Source organism: Bos taurus, chromosome 4 (assembly GCF_002263795.3).
Source record: "Bos taurus isolate L1 Dominette 01449 registration number 42190680 breed Hereford chromosome 4, ARS-UCD2.0, whole genome shotgun sequence".
In the NCBI taxonomy this organism is placed as follows: Eukaryota; Metazoa; Chordata; class Mammalia; order Artiodactyla; family Bovidae; genus Bos; species Bos taurus.
In genome coordinates, this window is record NC_037331.1 from 44,689,603 (window position 1) to 44,708,321 (window position 18,719).

An 18,719-nucleotide genomic window follows, 5' to 3' on the forward strand; every position below is an offset into this window, starting at 1 on the left:
AACTATAGAATGCTATTTATTAAAACAAGCTTGCTGGCTTGAAAGAAAGAAAAGGTTTCGTCACAATGTAAAATCAGGAAGTTTGAGAGAGGAAATGGGAACACTCTTTTCACTGTTTCTGTAACCACTTGAGAATGTATAAAAGGTTCTACATTCCATTTTTTGGAAAAGACCCAAATGGATTTTCATTTAACATCAGTGAAAATTTACCTGCAGTTTTGTCCTCCATAAACATGTCAAAAGCAATTCTCCCCACAGGGCCGGCATCTGCAGGCGAGCGCTCGTGCTGGGGCACCGGGGCACTGCTGAAGGTGTCCAGCATGACAGTCCTCTGGTCGGCAGAGCCCGAGATGAGGACGTTGTCAATGGCCCAGTCGTTCTGGTCCAGGCCATCGTGTCTTGGCTGCCACCAGCGGAAGCGAGTAGCAATCTCTTTAGCATCAGGAGGGAGAAGGATATTCACAAATCTGAAGAATAAATGATGGTGAGGGTGGGGAAAAGTCGTGTCAAATGTCTCATGGGAGAAAAGGATGTGCATCCAGACATAAGACATTACACATCACTTAGGAGATGAGGAGAGGGGTTTAGCTAGAATAATTTTTAAAAACCATGATAAATTGTCTTGATTTTATGGTCTCGTGTGTGTGTGTGTGTGTGTGTGTGTGTGCTAAGTTGCTTTGGTAGTGTCTGACTCTGTGACCCCATGGACCGTAGCCCGCCAGGCTTCTCTGTCCATGGGATTCTCCAGGCAAGAATACTGGAGTTGGTTGCCATGCCATCCTGTAAGGGATCTTCCCAACCCAGGGATCAAACATCCATCTCTTAAGTCAATATTGGTTTATGTCTACCAAAGTGCATATACCCTATGCCTCCTGATCTGAAGGAGGCCTAGGCAAAAAGAAAACTGCAGAGTTCACCCTGGAGGCACAATGATAAAGAATCCACCTGTCAATGCAGGAGATGCAAGAGGCGGCGGTAAAGTCTCATCTTTTTAATCCATGCCAATCTAACTCCCTTTACAGTCCAAGGCTGCCTCTTAGCACTACAGGACAGGGCCAACAAGCCTCAGTTCATCCTGGGAAGAACCTTTAAGCTAAGAGCTTCAAAATGACCCCTTGGTTTTTATCTTTCACACTGAAGAGGTTTAGTTATTTTAGTTTTGCTTACACAGTATTTCCTTGTTGATTCTTTTACCCCTTTTTCTCTCTTTATGTCTTCCTTAAAGTATAATGACCAGAACAGTAGGTAGTATTCTAGATGGGGATCAATCAAAATCTATTCAAGGCTACAATGTTGTTAGTTGAATTTCTAGTACTTTGAATTTAAATACATTTTTTAGGTCATGTCCATCATTTTGCATACCCTTTGGGTTACAACAGCTCAGTGGAGCTTGGTCTTAGGGAAGGAAAGTGTAGACTGTGAATCTTAGACCCTCATCTGTGTAGTAACTGGCAGTTTGGAGACTATGAGTCTTTAAAAGTCAAAGTGAAGCCGCTCAGTCATGTCTGACTCTTTGCGACCCCATGGACTGTAGCCTACCAGGCTCCTCTGTCCATGGGATTTTCCAGGCAATAGTACTAGAGTGGATTGCCATTTCCTTCTCTAGGGGATCTTCCTGACCCAGGGTTCGAACCTGGGTATCCCGCGTTGTAGACAGACACTTTACCATCTGAGCCACCAGGGAAGTTCTATGAGTCTTTAGGTAAATAATCTTTTTCGAAGTTCATTTTCTCATGCATTTCAAATTTGAAGCTCACGTGTGCCCTTCTCTTTCCTCTTTTTTTTGTATGCTCACCTTGTAAGATCTTTTTATAATTTTTATCCACTAAATTGGCATGTTTAATTAAAATTTTAGAAAGTATTAAGTAATATCAGAAATCTATCCATTCCTGGAAGGACACACAATCACACAGCTTTACCCAGAGCAATGACTTTCTTCTCATTTTTCTTTCCTGAAAAATCCTTGACCACATTTTAAAGACCTTTGGAGTGGAAATTTATCTAAGGCTGCTGAAAGTGTAAATAAATTATGACCACTGTTCCTACCTTGGTGAATTTGTTTCTCCTTCAGAGAACTAAAGTGGATTGGAAAGTTATGCTTTTACCCTATAGAAACATAACTTCCTTTTCTCTGTCTATTATGTTGTTTAAGTGTTCAGAAGCTCGTACATGAGACACATTATAACTTTCTTCATAAATAGTTTACTTGGCTCATCTCCCATCTTCTACTAATAGGTGAGCACAGTTTTTTTTGCACTATTACAATGTGTACCACTTAGTTTCACTTGGAATCCTTTATTGGTGTCCAACTTTAATGCATGTGTAGGATTTAAAATGTTTGTTTATGGCAGAGACTGCTGGCATTTCCTCAACTGCCATATTCCCATTCTCCCTTCATGTTAGGAACCCATCTTCTTAGTGAGGCAAATAGTCACCCAGAATAAAGACATTTCCAGATTCCCTTGCATATGGGTGTGTCGCTGTGACAAAGTTCTGGCTATTGGAATGAGAAAGGAAGTGTAGGCAAGTGTTAGGAAATGTCTTTAAAGAGAGAGAGCACACTGCTCTTGCCCCATCCTTTTGCTTGTGAGCTGGAATGTGGGTTCTTTTGGACCATGCTGTGTAGGTCAAGTGTAGAGTGTGGCAGAAGTACCAGCTAGCAAGAACCTGGGTCTCTGCTGCTACTGCTAAGTTGCTTCAGTCGTGTCCGACTCTGTGCGACCCCACAGACGGCAGCCCATCAGGCTCCCCCGTCCCTGGGATTCTCCAGGCAAGAACACTGGAGTGATGTGCCATTTCCTTCTCCAATGCATGAAAGTGAAAAGTGAAAGTGAAGTCGCTCAGTCATGTCCAACCCTCAGCGACCCCATGGACTGCAGCCTTCCAGGCTCCTCCATCCATGGGATTTTCCAGGCAGGAGTACTGGAGTGGGGTGCCATTGCCTTCTCCGACCTGGGTCTCTAGTCCTGGTGAAACCACTGGAGCATCTCTGGGCAGCTTCCTTCTGGATCTAACTTATATTAAGAGAAGGAAAAAAAACTCCCAAGTTATTTTGGAATTCTGTAATTCACAGGTTCAGCTGTGAATTACAGTATCAGTATCAATGTATCAATGTATCAGTATCAATGTATCAGTATCTTGACTGATACATTGCATTTCAATGATCATTTACAAGACTCTCAATTACTTTTATTTTACCTAATTTTTAGCTGGTATCTGGCTTGCCATGCACTGAAGGATTATCTATGTTTCTCATTTTTTTCTGTCTTTTATTTGGGCTACAATCATTCCTCCTCTCCTTCTCTTCCCATCCGCTCTTTCATCTTTCCTCCAACCTTCTCTTTTTCTCTTCTCTCATCCTTCTCTTCCATATTCTTCTCCTCCTACTATTTTATTAAATGTTCTTTTCTTTTTTACGAACCTTTTGGCTTTTCTAATTGGTCACATTGTATTTTTGCCCTTCAAGAATATATTCTTAAAAATGACACATACATTGTGTTTATTCAGGATTTTTCAGGAAGAAATGTAAAAAGAGACTCTAGGCTTCTTAAGGATATTCACATTTTATTGTGTTTATTTTGGAGAAGACAATGTGTTTATTTTCTAGCTTCCAAGTCCCTAAAATGGAGTGAACACTATGTGAACAAACAAAGAGTTTTTTTGTTTCCATTTTCCCCAAAATGTTGTTGAACTTAATTATATATTCATTAATTTATATGGTTTTTTGTAATGGGTCTATTCATTACTGGCATTTGATTGTGTATTTATCTATTTTAAAATTTACAAACTAGTTGTTCTTGAAATAAAAAAACCCAAACCAGTTGTTTATCCAGCTCAGAAACCTTATCCTCAAGTTTGTCTCAGGGGCATCCTCTAGTGGTGAGTGTGGTTCAGGGCTCCCTGTGGTCCCTGTGACAGATTGCTGGCAGATCTTATCAAGCAATGTTGCTCAACGTACTAGTTATTAGAGATAAAACAGAATACAAACCCAGGTTTACTGTACTGGTCATAGAAGATTTCCATTAGTAGGTTCCAGGTAATGCCTCCATTGACAGAGTATTCTAAAAGAACACCTTGGTTACGGTTGTTTGGTGTGATCAGGCATCCATACATGAAGTAAAACTGGATAAACTCAGCATTTGTGAGGTTTAGATCCACGGTGACCAATAGCCGACTGCAGCCCTAAGAAGCAGAATGCACCGATACGGTGATAAGGAATCGTCATGACAGGTTTCAGGTGTTCTTTGGCTTTCATCCTTTCTTTTGTAATACAGCTCACACAGTACTGCAGTAATGATTTTCTTATAATTTCTCCTACTATACTAGCTTCTATATGGTCTCTAGCGCACAGTAGGTACATAGCAAACATATGCTGAATTTTGAAATTTTAGTATTAGAACTTACAAAGGGCAATGTATTCTAAGGAGATTCTCTTGTTTTTTTCTAAGCAATAGGAGAGCTGGAATTAAAGTAACTATTTTATTTCTAGTTATTTATAGGTATCTGTTAGATTTTTAAAAAGGCATTGGCTATTAACAAAATAGTGCATTGAGATGACTATTTTCATATGGAATTTTAAAATGATGTTCAAAAATACAACTTAATTATAATTAGCAATACTAGTTGTAAGCTTTTTAAACTTTTACAGTTGATTTTAATATTTTCTATATTAATTCATTAACATAGATAAGTAGTTGTTTCTTATTAATAGGTGAAACTATGAGGAAAACTAGGTATCAGAGTTCCATCTAAGTTAATACTAAAGAAGAAAGAGTATTGTGAACATTGCATTCTTAACCACTGTTGATGATTATAAAAATTCTGTATGCTGTATGTTCTGTTGCTACTCTTGGGCTAAAATACTAGTACACTTCACTGGTACAAAAAACTCTAAGGTAGGGTGTGGTAGGGAAACAAATAACTGACAGTGAATTTGCAATTTTTAAAAATTAAATTTACCTATGAAAGGTATTTAATCATACTACTGGAGAAATTCTACTTTTAAACAAGTCATCTTTGGCAGCAGTGCAGAATGATTATAAAATTTCTCAAAGCAATTTTCTAACATTGCTGCTATCGTTCACAAAATAATCTGCTATAAATATAAATGTCTAGAAATTACTAAGTTATTCTTGCTTGGGTAAGTTATATAAGGGGTTAATTATTGTTAATAAATTCAGGAAACATCAAAGCTCATTTTCCAGATTTTTGGCTCCTTAAATCCTAAATCTGTTGCAAGCTCAGGAATTTTCAATTAGAACATCATCCAGATGGAAGACCCTCACACATTGTGCAAGCTCTCTATCCCAGGGTGGAAATTCATTTAAATCCTTTTTTAAAAAATGTGCACTTAAATATACCTGTACTGACACCACCCTGCATAGTTAAATTGTCAAAACTGATTTGTGACAGGAAAATGTTGAAAATGATTAGCATTTTCTGCTTTGTAGACAGTTGTGAGTTCACATTAAGTTTGTACATTTAGAGTTTCTAACTCTGCAACTTGTTTGTCGATTAAACTTCAAAAGAGAGTCAGTTTTGGGAGGGGGAGGAACTGAGGATGCAAAAATGAATAAACAGCAACCAAACACTGACCCCACTGAAATGAAGAGCCATTCCTGAAGCCACAGCTCCACACACGGTACTTAATTTCCCTCCATTCACAGTCAGCCAGTTCTGGTTAGATGGGGCCCGATTGAAGTTGTCTTTGAGTTGAGTTGGAAGAGAGGTCTCAGGCTCATCACAGTACAGGCCACCCCACTGCTCATCACAGCTGGGAGTGGAGAAAGAGTAAAGAAAAGTCAGCATCAAACACAGGCCCTGCAAGCGTGCTCTCAAATTAGTGAGGCCAAATCCTTTTCCTAGTCCAAGATGATGAAAGATTAGTTATCTTCACAGAGTTTGCCGTAATTCAGCTGCTCTCCTTAACAGTGCTTTAGGTTAGAAATAAGCAGTGAATTAACTACGTCTGCTGCTGCTGCTGCTGCTAAGTCGCTTCAGTCGTGTCCGACTCTGTGCGACCCCATAGACGGCAGCCCACCAGGCTCCCCTGTCCCTGAGATTCTCCAGGCAATAGCACTGGAGTGGGTTGCCATTTCCTTCTCCGATGTGTGAAAGTGAAAAGTGAAAATGAAGTTGCTTCAGTCGTGTCTGACTCTGTACGACCCCATAGAAGGCAGCTTACCAGGCTCCTCCGTCCACGGGATTTTCCAGGCAAGAGTACTGGAGTGGGGTGCCATTGCCTTCTCTGTAACTGCCTCTAGGCTTTCCTAAATTAGCGACTTGGGCTTATAGGTGGAAAGAAAGAAGCAACCTGAAAGAATTCACTAAAGCCCAGTCCCTACATGACACAGCTCTGGATGGCTGATAAGCAATTGCAGATACCAAACTAGCCTGGTTGGTCCTAATAATTTATGAAATCAGGCTTTTTAACAGAGACTTTGGGCCAATCAGGAATTCAAGAGGCCAGGTTCCAAATAGCAAAGGGCACTTTGGATAGCATCTGCCATCTCTGACCACAGGATTGAATTCTCTGTTAAATGTGGGAAGAAATATGAATATAGGACTGGGAAGCTCTGGGGTTGCAGAGGTCATGGTTGATATGGGCTAGAATCATTAATCAAAAGAAAGACTTCCCAGGTGTGCAGAGATTAATGGAGAAGGGAAACGTGAATTCTTTATCATGATCTTCATTCATACTACCCCATCTAACAGTAGAGCCTTTGAAAATAAAGCGCAGAGCCCCGTAGTATACAACACACACACACACACACACACACACACACACACACACTTTGTTTAGATCCTTCCAAAGATGCTAAGGTTCTATAAGAGTAAAATCCCAGGTCTCTCCATGAAATACACCTGGCAAATTGATCAGGAATTTATATACTTTCTTATGCAAATAACATAGGAATACCATTCAAACCACAAGTAATACACATCATTACATATACATTCAGACCTAAGTGAGAAAAATACTTATGATGTATTATTTTCAGTTAGAATATGCTGAACTCTTGAACCTCTTTTAATATTTTTCTGAAGTCTCAGGTGTATCACAAAAACACAGAAGAAAATAAAACAGTCAATTATAACTCAGCCTTCTCCTTAAAAGATAGCTATTGTTCAGTTCCTAATCTCTAACCAAGAATGAAGATTCTATAGCCATAAACTTCATAGTTAGCTCAATGTCAGATTTCAGGAAAAACACATATAACTTAAGGCAGTTTGGGAGTGATTCAAAAACCAGTTTCAGAAAAATCTGGCTGGAATGTGAGTCAGGGACTTTCTACAGAAGAAAGAAAAAAGCCTACTTACACACAGTTTCCTTGGATGCACCTTCCATGGCCACCACACATATCTATGCAGCCATCCCCGATATAGACATTATCTATTGCCCACGTCTGCTGCTTGTCAAAAGGAGCTGGCTGATGCCAACGGAAACGAGTGGCTTGGGACCTTTGAAGAGAAATAAAATTATAATGAAGGATGTGGTGGACAAAAGAACGTGTTTTGATATGTTTAAACAAGTGCATGGAGGAATGTAACACAAATGTATGTATACCCTTGCCTGTATTCTGAAGAAAGTGTTGGTAATCGCAGTGTTGTTTGCCCAACTTTGATTAATAAAACCAAGCCAAATTGAACTGCAATAGCTTGAGAATGCATTTTGGGCCAATGATATTTCTGAGCCTTGTAAAAACAGATTAAAACAGAAACTAAAACTAATGGTAAAACCAGTAGCCTCAGGGAGCCAGTGAACCCTGAATTTTGGGTGGAAACCACTGTGAAGGGACACCAGGTCTGCTGCTAACTTATATTTGCATTTTAGGAAAAGATGTTTGTCCTTAAGCAGCCACAAGCCCTCTGCATTTGACTTGGTGAGAGGGTTTCAACTACCCCATGCTACCTAAGGTCAGATGCTTTTGTGCAGGGGGCACACTGATAGGCCTCACATAACATTTTGGAGGAATTCTCACAATGAGAGCCTTAGGAAGACAGTGGGGGTTTAAGTCCGAAGGATCAATGAAACCCTAGATAACTAGACAGACAAAACAGAGGGTAGTAAGATCAGACTTACTTTATGATGATTTAAATGCAATATAAATAAAACCCAAACAGAGATTCTCCCACTACATAAGCAGAAATTTATTTGCTCACTTGCATAGCTTGGGAGGAGTGTCTTGTTCAGAAACACAAATAAACTTATGTGTTTAGAGACACTACTACTACTACTACTACTACTACTAAGTTGCTTCAGTCGTGTCCGACTCTATGCAACCCCATGGACTGCAGCCTACCAGGCTTCTCCATCCATGGGATTCTCCAGGCAAGAACACTGGAGTGGGTTGCCATTTCCTTCTCCAATGCATGAAAGTGGAAAGTGAAAGTGAAGTCGCTCAGTCGTGTCCGACTCTTAGTGACCCCATGGACTGCAGCCTACCAGGCTCCTCCATCCATGGGATTTTCTGGGCAACAGCCACTAGATGGCAGTAAAATCCAAACAATGCCTGAGGCTCAAGTGCGCTTGAACATTCAAAGAGCATGGGGGAAATAATTAGCCAAAGCAACTTTTGTTTCATGGATTCATGTATTTTTGTCATTAAGAGATATGTTAGCCACGTGACTGAAAGATATCTGTTTTAGGCAGGACCAAATACCAAATAACAAGAATTTAAAATTTTCTAATTGAACTCATATATATTAAATTTGGGCTTTCCAGGTGGTGCTAGTGGTAAAGAACCTCCTGACAATATAGGAGACCCAAGAGACATCGGTTTGATCCCTGGGTAGGAAAGATCCCCTGGAGAAGGGCATGGCAACCCACTCCACTATTCTTGCCTGGAGAATCCCCATGAACAGAGGAGCCTGGCAGGCTTCAGTCCATGGGGTCACATAGAGTTGGACACGACTGAGCAACTTAGCATGTATTAAGTTTAGAAAATAGAAAAGAAACAGAACTCATATCTTCACTCTGAAAATAAATCATTCGATATTTCTTTACTGAGCATCTACACACTCATTTCTTCACAACCTGTTTCGCCAGCTCCCATCTGTTCCTCTCAGCAGAGAAAAGTTGACCTAAAACCCTCCTGTCACTTCTTATTGCATTTAACTTCAACCGCAAGCTCCTCTTTGGTCCACGAGGCTCTGCCTGAGCTGAGCCCTCTCCTTTACCCCCCTAGCCTCGCTACTTAATTCTGGAGCCTTGCTCATCCTCTCAGCTCACAAGGCACCCCACATTCTTGCCTCCCTTCTGCCGGCATGTTTTTCTTTTGTCTCTGCCCGGTTAACCCTTGTATCCTTTACATCTAAGAGAAAAGGTCAGGTCCTCATAGAGAAATATTTTTTCAGAGCCCTTTAAAAATTACATTTCTTCCATAGCAAAAAGTTCTTTTCCTTTCATAGTATTTATAACAATTGTAGTGATATAGTTATTTGCCATATAGTCAAAGGTCCATATAGTCAAAGCTATGGTTTTTCCAGTAGTCATGTATGGATGTGAGAGCTGGACCACAAAGAAGGCTGAGGGTCGAAGAATTTGATGCTTTCAAACTGTTGTGTTGGAGAAGACTCTTGAGAGTCCCTTGGACTGCTAGGAGATCAAACCAGTCAATTCTAAAGGAAATCAACCCTGGATATTCAGGGAAGGACTGATGCTGAACTGAAGTTCCAATACTTTGGCCACCTGCTGTGAAGAGCCAACTCATTAGAAAAGACCTTGAAGCTGGGAAAGATAGAAGGTGGGAGGAGAAGGGGATGACAGAGGACTAGATAGTTGGATGGCATCACTGACTCAATAGACAAGAGTTTGAGCAAGCTCAGGGGGTTGGTGATGGACAAGGAAGCCTGATGTGCTGCAGTCCATGGGGTCGCAAAGAGTAGGACATGGCTAAGTGACTGAACAGCAACATTCCATTGTGTGTGTGTGTATACCACATCTTGTTTATCCATTCATCTGTCAAGGGGCGTTTAGTTTGCTTTCATGTCTTGGTTATTGTAATAGTACTACAATGGGGTGTGTGTATCTTTCTGAGTTGGAGTCTTCATATTTTCCAGATATATGCCCAGAAGTGGAATAGCTGGATGATACGGTATCTCTTTTTTAGCTTTTTAAGACATCTCCAAACTGTTTTCCATAGTGGCTGTACCAATTTACATTCCTACTAAGAGTGTAGGAGGGCTCCCTTATCTCTACACCCTCTTCAGTATTTATTATTTGTAGACATGATAATGGACATTTTGACTAGCTCATCACCTTTTATCATAGCTCTTCTCACCTTTTATTAAAAGAGCCTTACTTATGCATTATTTCCTCTGTTGTTTTCCTTATTTATCAGTTTATTGTTGATGACTCCTATAGATGGGGCTTCATGCACACTTACTGAGAGAATGTTAAATTGGTAGCAATAAAGGTGGCCAGGAAAATTTGAATAGAAGTCTTGAGAGTGTATGAGCAAGAGCTGGGGGTCAGTAGTGGAGGGGACAGTGATTTGATGACTGCTAAAACAAAGGTCCATCTAGTCAAGGCTATGGTTTTTCCTGTGGTCATGTATGGATGTGAGAGTTGGACTGTGAAGAAAGTTGAGCACCGAAGAATTGATGGTTTTGAACTGTGGTGTTGGAGAAGACTCTTGAGAGTCCCTTGGATTGCAAGGAGATCCAACCAGTCCTTTCTAAAGGAGATCAGTCCTGGGTGTTCATTGGAAGGACTGATGCTAAAGCTGAAACTCCAATACTTTGGCCACCTCATGCAAAGAATTGACTCATTGGAAAAGACTCTGATGCTGGGAGGGATTGGGGGCAGGAGGAGAAGGGGACGACAGAGGATGAGATGGCTGGATGGCATCACTGACTCGATGGACGTGAGTCTGAGTGAACTCCGGAAGTTGGTGATGGACAGGGAGGCCTGGCGCACTGCAATTTATGGGGTCGCAAAGAGTCGGACTCGACTGAGCGACTGAACTGAACTGAACTGAAAGTGAGGGAGATCTTCCTAAGAGTTAGGAGATGGCAGAGCTGTGTAGCATGGGCTGGTTTTCTGATCACTCACTGGCTGTGCTGATCATAGTCCAGGTAGCCACTTAACAGACTTACAGAAGATTTAAGAGCCAGATTTACTGTTTAGGTTGATAGCTTTCATGGGGACTTCTGATCATGACACTTTCAGTTTGTACAATTTTGCAGCATTCCACAGAAAAGGAAACAGTAGAATATTATGCATAGAATGTGTGAAAATCAGAGTTGGTCAATGAAAGTCAAGATAAATAAGGGCTCTAATCTATATTCCCTGGTGGCTCAGACAGTAAAGTGTCTGCCTACAATGCAGGAGACTGGGGTTCAATCCCTGGGTTGGGAAGATCTCTTGGAGAAGGAAATGGCAACCCACTCCAGTATTCTTGCCTGGAAAATCCCATGGATGGAGGAGTCTGGTAGACTACAGTCCATGGGGTCGCAAAGAGTCGGACACGACTGAGCGACTTCACTTTCACTTTAATCTATATTCTGGTCCTAGTAAATTCTATGCTCATGGTGAGTAACTTAATACATTTAAAAAGGGGGTTAAATTAGATGATTTATAGGGCCCTCATCTCAAATGTAATGATTTTATATTCTTGGAAATAACTGTATCTGCCCTGTAAAACGGGTACATACACTGTCCAATATAGTCTTATAAGAAAAGGCAACACTTTCACTAAGGGATGAATTGGAAGGTAAGTCGAAAATGAAAGTCTGAAAGTTGAACTTCCAGAACTTCTTACTGTCTTGTCACAGCTTCACTACGTAAAGGGGCCAAATCACTTATGTTTACATGCTGACACTTCCCTGTCTGTAAAACTAGGAAAATGCTACTTTCCACCTCACAGTGGTGTTGTGAACTTTAATTAGTTCATGTTTACCAAGACTTGAAAGTGTCTTGGTGAAGTCCCATGGCAGGTGTCATTATTTATCCTGAAGCTTCTTATAATGATAGCCACCATCAGCTGCTGCTCCTGGAGTTGTGGGGAAAATGGCCCCAGAGCAGATTTCTCCTTTTTCCACATCATTGAAAGGCCTCTCCTTGGATCTTTTCTGAATTTATATCATTTCCTCTCCATTTACATCACATAGTAAGTGCTCCATAAGTGTTGCATAAATAATTAAACATCCATTGCTAAGCAGTTAAAATGTTATTGTCAATAGTATGGTTTCCATCATTGCTCTTCCAAGGAAACTTTTCCCACACTGTCTACACACCTTTTAATGAATTTTGATATTTACTTCAGGGTCTTTTATATCTGTTCTTTTCTTCAAAATGGCTATGTCTGCTTATGAAGTCCTGATGAGACTTCACCATCATCATGAAAAAAAGTTCTTTGATAGAAACAATATATAATTTTTAATAAGCTTTTTCACTCTTCCCTGATGTTTTCTTTACTCTCAGAGATACATAAAATATTTGAGACTAGAAAATATAGCCAATCTTCCAATTCTACTAATGATGATGTTAAAGCCCAGTGCCCTAAGTCATATTGATTTACTCACAAAACCAAGACAAGGCAAGGATCTATTGGTTCATTATTACTCTGTACTCTCAATAAGCAAACCCTTCAAAACTCTATATAAACCTGTACAAAATAATCTTATTCCTACCATTATCCCTAAAATAGAAGTTTTTTTATTTGTGGACAGCTGTGCCTGCCTATTGCTGCTGTATATACACACAAGTCTATCCTGATTTCTGCTATTCAATGTCAGAGTTGAAACCTTTGGCACTCTGAGATTGAGTTAGAGGCTCTACAGTGTCTGTCTTATTTCAAAATGTGTCCCATATTTGCCTTGCTCATCAAGACCTTTTATTTCTATTGGGCATAGAATTTCCTCCATGACTCTATTTCTCTGTGTTAGACAAAAGTGGAGAAAACTCCAAAGAAGATACATAAATGGCCAATAAATGCATGAAAAGATGCAAAACATTAGTCATCGAGTGCTCAGGAGCTTAAGTCATGTCCAACTCTTTGCAACCCTATGGACTGTAGCCCTCCAGGTTCCTCTGTCCATGGGGATTCTCCAGGCAAGAATACTGGAATGGGTGGCCATGCCCTCCTCCAGGGGATCTTCCCCACTCAGGGAATAAACTGGTGTGTCTCTTACGTCTCCTGCATTGGCAGGTGGGTTCTTTACCACTAGTGTCACCTGCCAAATGCAAATTCAAACCACAGTTAGATATAACTTTCTGAAGCTTATATCTCATGCCTCCTTTCTAGAGCCTACTTGTATCTGTAGATCATGGGCTGTGATGGTTCAGTTGAGGCTGAGCTGAGCCAACCCATGCCTCTTCCCAGGTGTACACCTATGAGTGGATTTACTAGTTAATGTGGTAACTCTCTATTCGATATTTTGAGTTGAACAGTCATCATCCTATGATGACTGTGATAAAAAGATGGAAATAACAAGTGTTGGCAAGGATGTGAAGAAATGTGAACCCTCATATGCTCCTCCTAGATGCTGTGGGAAAACAGGTCATCAGTTTCTCAAAATGTTGAATACAGAGTTATCATATGATCTAGTAATTCCATGCACAGGTGTACACCTGGGAAGAAGCATTGATCAGCTCAACTCAGCCTCAACTGAACCATCACAGCCCACGACCAACAGGTACAAGTAGGCTCTAGAAAGGAGGCATGAACTTTGGTAAGAGGTGTGTGAATGAATTACCTGTGAAGGGCTCTAAAGGTGTGTGTCATGTCACAGGGTGCACAAAGACTCTGCTCTGGGGGAGACTCTGATGAAAAAGACACTGAACTATGAACAAAAGAAGGAAATCAAGCACACGTTGGAATGGAAAGGAGAGGATGACTCTTAGAAACTGTCTTGTAAGATTGTCTCATCTCACAGGTGTGAGGACTGCCAGTCAAGGAGGGAGTATACTATACTATATTATACTATAAGCATGTGTGAGTGCCAAGTCACTTCAGTTGTGTCTGACTGTTTGTGCTCCTATGGACTGTAGCCTACCAGGCTCCTCTGTCCATGGGATTTCCCAAGCAAGAATACTAGAGTTGGTTGCCATTTCCTCCTGCAGGGGATCTTCCCCACCCAGGGATTGAACCCGTGTCTCCTGTAGCTCCTAAACTGGCAGGTGGATTCTTTATCACTGAGCCACCTAGGGATCCTGGACCATCCTTCAGATATGAGAAAGTTCCTACAACTTACAAAATAACCTTCATGGAGAATGACATACATTTGTTAAAACAATTAAAACCCATATATAGCATATATACAGAGCATATAGCCATACAGCATAGAGCCAAACCTCAGATTCTCAGATGGAACTTTGGCAGCAAATCTCACAAGTGATAAAGCTTAGAGGGAATTCAAAATTTTTGGAAGTAGCTTTGCTCTCTGTAGTAGTGGAATGGAATTAGATTTAATTTGTCTTAACCTAATGCCCAATGAAACCACAATCACAGAAAACTAATCAATCTAATCACATGGACCACAGCCTTGTCTAATTCAATGAAACTAAGCCTTGCTGTATAGGGCCACCCAAGACGGACGGGTCATGGTGGAGAGTTCTGACAAAACGTGGCCCACTAGAGAAGGGAATGGCAAACCACTTCAGTATTTTTGCCTTGAGAACCCCATGAACAGTATGAAAAGGTAAAAAGATAGGACACTGAAAGATGAACTCCTCAGGTCGGTAGGTGCCCAATATGCTACTGGAGATCAGTGGAGAAATAACTCCAGAAAGAATGAAGAGACAGAGCCAAAGCAAAAACAACACCCAGTTGTGTATGTGACTGGTGATAGAAACAAGGTCCGATGCTGTAAAGAGCAATATTGCATAGGAACCTGGAATGTTAGGTCCATGAATCAAGGCAAATTGGAAGTGGTCAAACAGGAGATGGCAAGAGTGAACATCGACATTTTAGGGATTAGCTAACTAAAATGGCCTGGAATGGGTGAATTTAACTCAGATGACCATTATACCTACTACTGTGGGCAAGAATCTCTGAGAAGAAATGGAGTAGCCATCATAGTCAACAAAAGAGTCTGAAATGCAGTACTTGGATGCAATCTCAAAAATGACAGAATGATCTCTGTTTGTTTCCAAGGCAAACCATTCAATATCACGGTAATCCAAGTCTATGCCCTAACCAGTAATGCTGAAGAAGCTGAAGTTGAACAGTTCTACGAAGACCTATAAGACCTTTTAGAACTAACACCCAAAAAATATGTCCTTTTCATTATAGGGGACTGGAATGTAAAAGTAGGAAGTCAAGACACATCTGGAGTAACAAGCAAATTTGGCCTTGGCGTACAGAATGAAGCACGGCAAAGGCTAATAGAGTTTTGCTAAGAGAACGCACTGGTCATAGCAAACACCCTCTTTCAACAACACAAGAGAAGACTCTACACATGGACATCACCAGATGGGCAACACCAAAATCAGACTGATTATATTCTTTGCAGCCAAAGATGGAGAAGCTCTATACAGTCAGCAAAAACAAGACCAGGAGCTGACTGTGGCTGAGATCATGAACTCCTCATTGCCAAATTCAGACTTAAAAAGAAGAAAGTAGGGAAAATCACTAGACCATTCAGGTATGACCTAAATTAAATCCCTTACGATTATACAGTGGAAATGAGAAATAGATTTAAGGGACTAGATCTGATAGACAGAGTGCCTGATGAACTATGGACAGAGGTTCATGACACTGTACAGGAGATAGGGATCAAGATTATCCCCAAGAAAAAGAAATGCAAAAAAGCATAATGGTTGTCTGAGGAGGCCTTAAAAATAGCTGTGAAAAGAAGAGAAGGGAAAAGCACAGGAGAAAAGGAAAGATATAAGCATCTGAATGCAGAGTTCCAAAGAATAGCAAGGAGAGATAAGAAAGCCCTCCTCAGTGATCAGTGCAAAGAAATAGAGGAAAACAAAGAATGGAAAAGACTAGAGATCTCAAGAAAATCAGAGATACCAAGGGAATATTTCATGCAGGATGGGCTTGATAAAGGACAGAAATGGTATGGACCTAACAGAAGCAGAAGATATTAAGAAGAGGTGACAAGAATACACAGAAGAACTGTACAAAAAAGATCTTCACAACAAAGATATTCACAATGGTGTGATCACTCACCTAGAGCCAGACATCCTGCAATGTGAAGTCAAGTGGGCCTTAGGAAGCATCATTACGAACAAATTTAGTGTAGGTGATGGAATTCCAGTTGAGCTATTTCAAATCCTAAAAGATGATGCTGTGAAAGTGCTGCACTCAATATGCCAGCAAATTTGGAAAACTCAGCAGTGGCCACAGGACTGGAAAAGGTGAGTTTTCATTCCAATCCCAAAGAAAGGCAATGCCAAAGAATGGTCAAATTACCACACAATTGCACTCATCTCACATGCTAGTAAATAATGCTCAAAATTCTCCAAGCCAGGCTTCAGCAACACATGAACCGTGAACTTCCAGATGTTCAAGCTGATTTTAGAAAAGGCAGAGGAACCAGAGATCAAGTTACCAACATCTATTGGATCAATGAAAAGACAAGAAAATTCCAGAAAAACATCTATTTCTGCTTTATTGACTATGCTGAAGCCTTTGACTGTGTGGATCACAATAAACTATGGAAAATTCTGAAAGAGATGGGAATACCAGACCACCTGACCTGCCTCTTGAGAAACCTGTATGCAGGTTAGGAAGCAACAGTTAGAACTGGACATGAAACAACAGACTGGTTCCAAATAGGAAAAGGAGTATGTCAAGGCTGTATATTGTCACCCTGCTTATTTAACTTTTAAGCAGAGTGCATCATGAGAAACGCTGGGCTGGATGAAGCCCGAGCTGGAGTCAAGATTGCCAGGAGAAATATCAATAACCTCAGATATGCAGATAACACCACCCTTATGGCAGAAAGTGAAGAAGAACTAAAGAGCCTCTTGATGAAAGTGAAAGAGGAGAGTGAAAAAGTTTGCTTAAAGGTCAACATTCAGAAAACGAAGATCATGGCATCTGGTCCCATCACTTCACGGGAAATAGATGAGGAAACAATGGAAACAGTGACAGACTTTATTTTTGTGGGGCTCCAAAATCACTGCAGATGGTGACTGCAGCCATGAAATTAAAAGATGCTTACTCCTTGAAAGGAAAGTTATGACAAACTAGAGAGCATATTAAAAAGCAGAGAAATTATTTTGCCAACAAAGTTTTGTCTACTCAAGGCTATGGTTTTTCCAGAAGTCATGTATGGATGTGAGAGTTGGACTATAGAGAAATCTGAGCACCGAAGAATTGATGCTTTTGAACTGTGGTGTTGAAGACTCTTGAGCGTCCTTTGGACTGCAAGGAGGTCCAACCAGTCCATCCTAAAGGAGATCAGTCCTGGGTGTTCATTGGAAGGACTGATGTTGAAGCTGAAACTCCAATACTCTTGGCCACCTGATGCAAAAAGCTGACTCATTTGAAAAGACCCTGATTTTGGGAAAGATTGAAGGCAGGAGAGAAGGGGACAACAGAGGATGAGATGGTTGGATGGCAACACTGACTCAATGGACATGAGTTTGGGTAAACTCCGGGAGTTGGTGATGGTCAGGGAGGCCCCCGGTTTGATGGGGTCGCAACGAGTCGGACACGACTGAGTGACTGAACTGAATGCCCACATATATGTTAATATATTCTGTATGTGAAAAATTAAGAGTACCATGGTTTATACCAGGCAAAATTGTTTTATGTTTTGTAGCCCTGAGACACTAGCATAAATATGGTAAATTTACACCAGCGATATTCAAAGCATCAAAATGATGTATGAGAAGATAGACATGTAAGAGAAGTCTAAAACTTTCTCTACTCGATTGAAACATTTAAACAAGATGCTCCCTAATATAAATACTTGCCAAAAATCTTTCAAATGATACTGGTAAGTTACAAATAAAGATGGAGAGAAATGGAGTATCAGAGAAAGTTTAAATAATCTAAAAAAATAACTTATTTCTATTTTCAAAACCAAAACATATGCTATTATATTTCTTTTTTTTTGTTTATTTATTTTAAACTACATTGAATATTTTCTTCCACATAATGATCCGAACCCTCCTCCTCCCCAATAATACATCACTTGGCGTCCAGTCACCCCCCGCATCCGAGTTTATGATTTTCTTAGAATAAGATATTTTCTTTACAGATACAGTAGGTGGGAATGCCGCTGAAAAATACGTCTCCTCTTTAAATGTGTTTACCTGCAAAAAGTAGTCTCCTCCACCCCATTCCACCACTCCAATCCTTCCACAGTCTTTTTGCCTCTTCTTGAGCTTATCACCATTCCTTTAATCTTCCAGCACACATTAAGAACATTCCATGCTGTGACTAAAACCACCTGGCTTCCAAAGTGTAATAGTTAATCTTTAAAGACAGTAGTATCAGTCAGGTCATTAGGGCCAGTAGAAGGGAATGGATCATATTCAAACTGTGACTTAAAATAGCCAAGTCACACCTGAGCCTTCCTGTTGCAGCTCCCCTTCCCCGACTTTCTAGGTGGATTTAGGTTACCTGCCCTTCCATTGACTCACCCTGGTTCTCAGATGACATTTCAAGAACCTATGATGCCACTTGAGCTACCTGTTATTTTTAGGTCTGGAGTTACTAAAGAGGAGCAGGCAGATTCAGATTAGGGGATACAAAATTGATTTCAGCATCTTCCTACTTTTTCAGTCTTTCTCAAGAACTCCTGGCATC

At 40.5% G+C, this 18,719-nt stretch overlaps 1 protein-coding gene across 6 annotated transcripts in view; it reads right to left on the reverse strand.

Annotated features, from left to right (window-relative positions):
- The window catches only part of RELN (reelin), a 558,501-nt gene that overhangs the window by 36,802 nt on the left and 502,980 nt on the right, over positions 1–18,719 (reverse strand). For all 6 annotated transcript variants that reach the window (NM_001206458.2, XM_005205336.5, XM_059885396.1 and 3 more), the window contains 4 exons: positions 7,321–7,461; positions 5,596–5,773; positions 3,989–4,182; positions 211–467 (listed from right to left, as the gene is read on the reverse strand). In NM_001206458.2, coding sequence (NP_001193387.1) covers positions 211–467; positions 3,989–4,182; positions 5,596–5,773; positions 7,321–7,461 — 770 coding nt within the window. The remainder of the gene's footprint in view (positions 1–210; positions 468–3,988; positions 4,183–5,595; positions 5,774–7,320; positions 7,462–18,719) is intronic.